This window comes from Temnothorax curvispinosus, unplaced genomic scaffold, assembly GCF_003070985.1.
Source record: "Temnothorax curvispinosus isolate PA1 unplaced genomic scaffold, ASM307098v1 QBEX01001201.1, whole genome shotgun sequence".
NCBI lineage: Eukaryota > Metazoa > Arthropoda > Insecta > Hymenoptera > Formicidae > Temnothorax > Temnothorax curvispinosus.
The window spans coordinates 1-2169 of NW_020210981.1; the positions used below are offsets into that span (position 1 = coordinate 1).

General features: G+C 53.6%; 1 protein-coding gene across 1 annotated transcript; it reads left to right on the forward strand.

The window, feature by feature from the left end:
* Positions 1-78: 78 nt before the first annotated feature.
* On the forward strand, positions 79-1845 carry LOC112461285 (the record flags this gene model as incomplete). Its single annotated transcript, XM_025026479.1, has 1 exon — positions 79-1845. A coding segment is annotated over one exon (1767 nt), but the record flags the coding sequence as incomplete, so codon positions are not given.
* Positions 1846-2169: the final 324 nt, after the last annotated feature.

Consider the following 2169-nt stretch of genomic DNA (forward strand, 5'->3'; position numbering starts at 1 on the left):
TACGTGAAGCTTCGATTCGTGGACTCGTATAAATTTTTAGCGGCGAGTATCGAAACCCTGGCGTCCTATCTGAACAAGGACAAGCTGAGAATCACGCGTTCGGAGTACGCGGATTTGAGCGCGGAGGATCTCGATCTGCTCACTCGCAAGGGTGTGTTTTCGCACGAGTACGTCGACGGCGCGGATAAACTGCGGGATACCGAGCTTCCGCCGCGCGAGGCCTTTTACAGCTCCCTGACCGACGAGACCGCGAGCGAGAGCGACTACGAGCACGCGACGAGGGTCTGGCGACGTTTTCGCGTGCGAGATCTCGGCGAGTACAGCGATCTGTATCTCAAGACCGACGTGCTTCTTCTGGCGGATATATTTGAAAATTTTTGGGACGCGTGTTCGGCGAGTTACGGGCTCGATCCCGCGCATTACTACACGTTGCCGGGGTACACGTGGGACGCTATGCTGAGGTACACCGGCGTGCGTTTCGAGCTGCTCACCGACATCGACATGGTGCTGTTCGTGGAACGCGGAATACGCGGCGGCCTCAGTCAATGTTCGCTCAGGTACGCGCGAGCCAATAACAGGCACGTACCGACGCACGACTCGTCCCAGCCCACTACGTATCTCATGTATTACGACGTGAACAATCTGTACGGCTGGGCTATGAGCGAATCGTTGCCCTACGCGAATTTCCAGTGGCTCGACGATCCTGAGAATTTCGACGCGACGACCGTGCCAACGGACAGCGACGTCGGTTACATTTTGGAGGTGGATCTCGAGTACCCGCGAGACTTGCACGACGCCCACGCGAATCTGCCGTTGTGCCCGACGCGCGACAAACCGCCCGGCAAGCGACAGGAAAAATTGCTCGCCACTCTCTACGACAAATCGCGTTACGTGACGCACTATCGAAACCTGCAGCAATGTCTGCGACTAGGTATGCGTTTGACGCGCGTTCGTCGCGTTCTACGATTCGACCAGTCGCCGTGGCTTTGCGTCTACATCGAGCTGAACACCGCGCTTAGGACGCGCGCGAGCAACGATTTTGAACGGAATTTGTACAAACTGATGAACAACGCCGTCTTCGGCAAGACTATGGAGAACGTGCGCGATCACGTGGACGTGCGTCTCGTGACGCGATGGGACGGGAGATACGAGGCGGAGGCGTTAATCGCTAAGCCGAACTTTCACAGCAGGAGCGTCTTTTCGGAGAATCTGGTGGCGATCGAGCTGCGAAGGCTCGAGGTAAAATTCAACAAGCCGATCTACGTGGGTATGTCTATTCTCGAGATATCCAAAACGCGTCTCTACGAGTTTCACTACGACTACATGGTGCCGCTCTATCGCGACCGTTGTCGAATTGCCTACACGGATACGGACAGTCTGATCTATTCGCTGGAGTGCGAAGACGTGTACGAGCGTATGAAACGCGATGTGCACAGGTTCGACACGAGCGATTACGCGGAGAACAATGCGCACGGTATGCCGCGCGTTAACAAGAAGGTGCCAGGTTTGATGAAGGACGAGAACAACGGCGCGATCATGACGGAGTTCGTGGGCCTCAGAGCGAAGATGTACACTTACAAGGTACTCGGACGCGACGACACCAGGAGAATAAAGGGCGTCAAGAGAAACGTAGTCGCGAAGAGGATCACGTTCGAGGATTACGTGGAGTGTCTGCGGAACGCGCGCGAGCTGAAGACGCGTCAGTCGTGCATACGCTCGACGCTGCACGAGGTTAACACCGTGTTGGAGCAAAAACTAGCCCTCAGTCCGCACGACGACAAGCGATACGTGACGTCGAACGGCGAGGAGACGCTTCCGTGGGGACATTACAAAATACCGTTGTAAAAAAAAAGGGTGAAACAATATTGTACGCTTTAAAAATAGTTTTATCGTAAAAATCAATAACACGTAAAAAACAAATCGACGAATGTGTAAACCTTTATTAACAATAAAGTAAGCGTTGTCTACTAATGTCTAAGTATTTCTTTTTACAACACAGACGCCTTATCTATCCACGAATTGTGCGAACTGTCCATTCCCAACCACTTCACGAACGCTCGATTGCCGCGCTTGCGCAGAACTTTTTCCACGAGATAAACGTCGGGATTGGAGACGTGCAGCAACTCGTGTTCGTAGAATCCTCCGGCTGTCGCTTCTTCGCGAACGTCT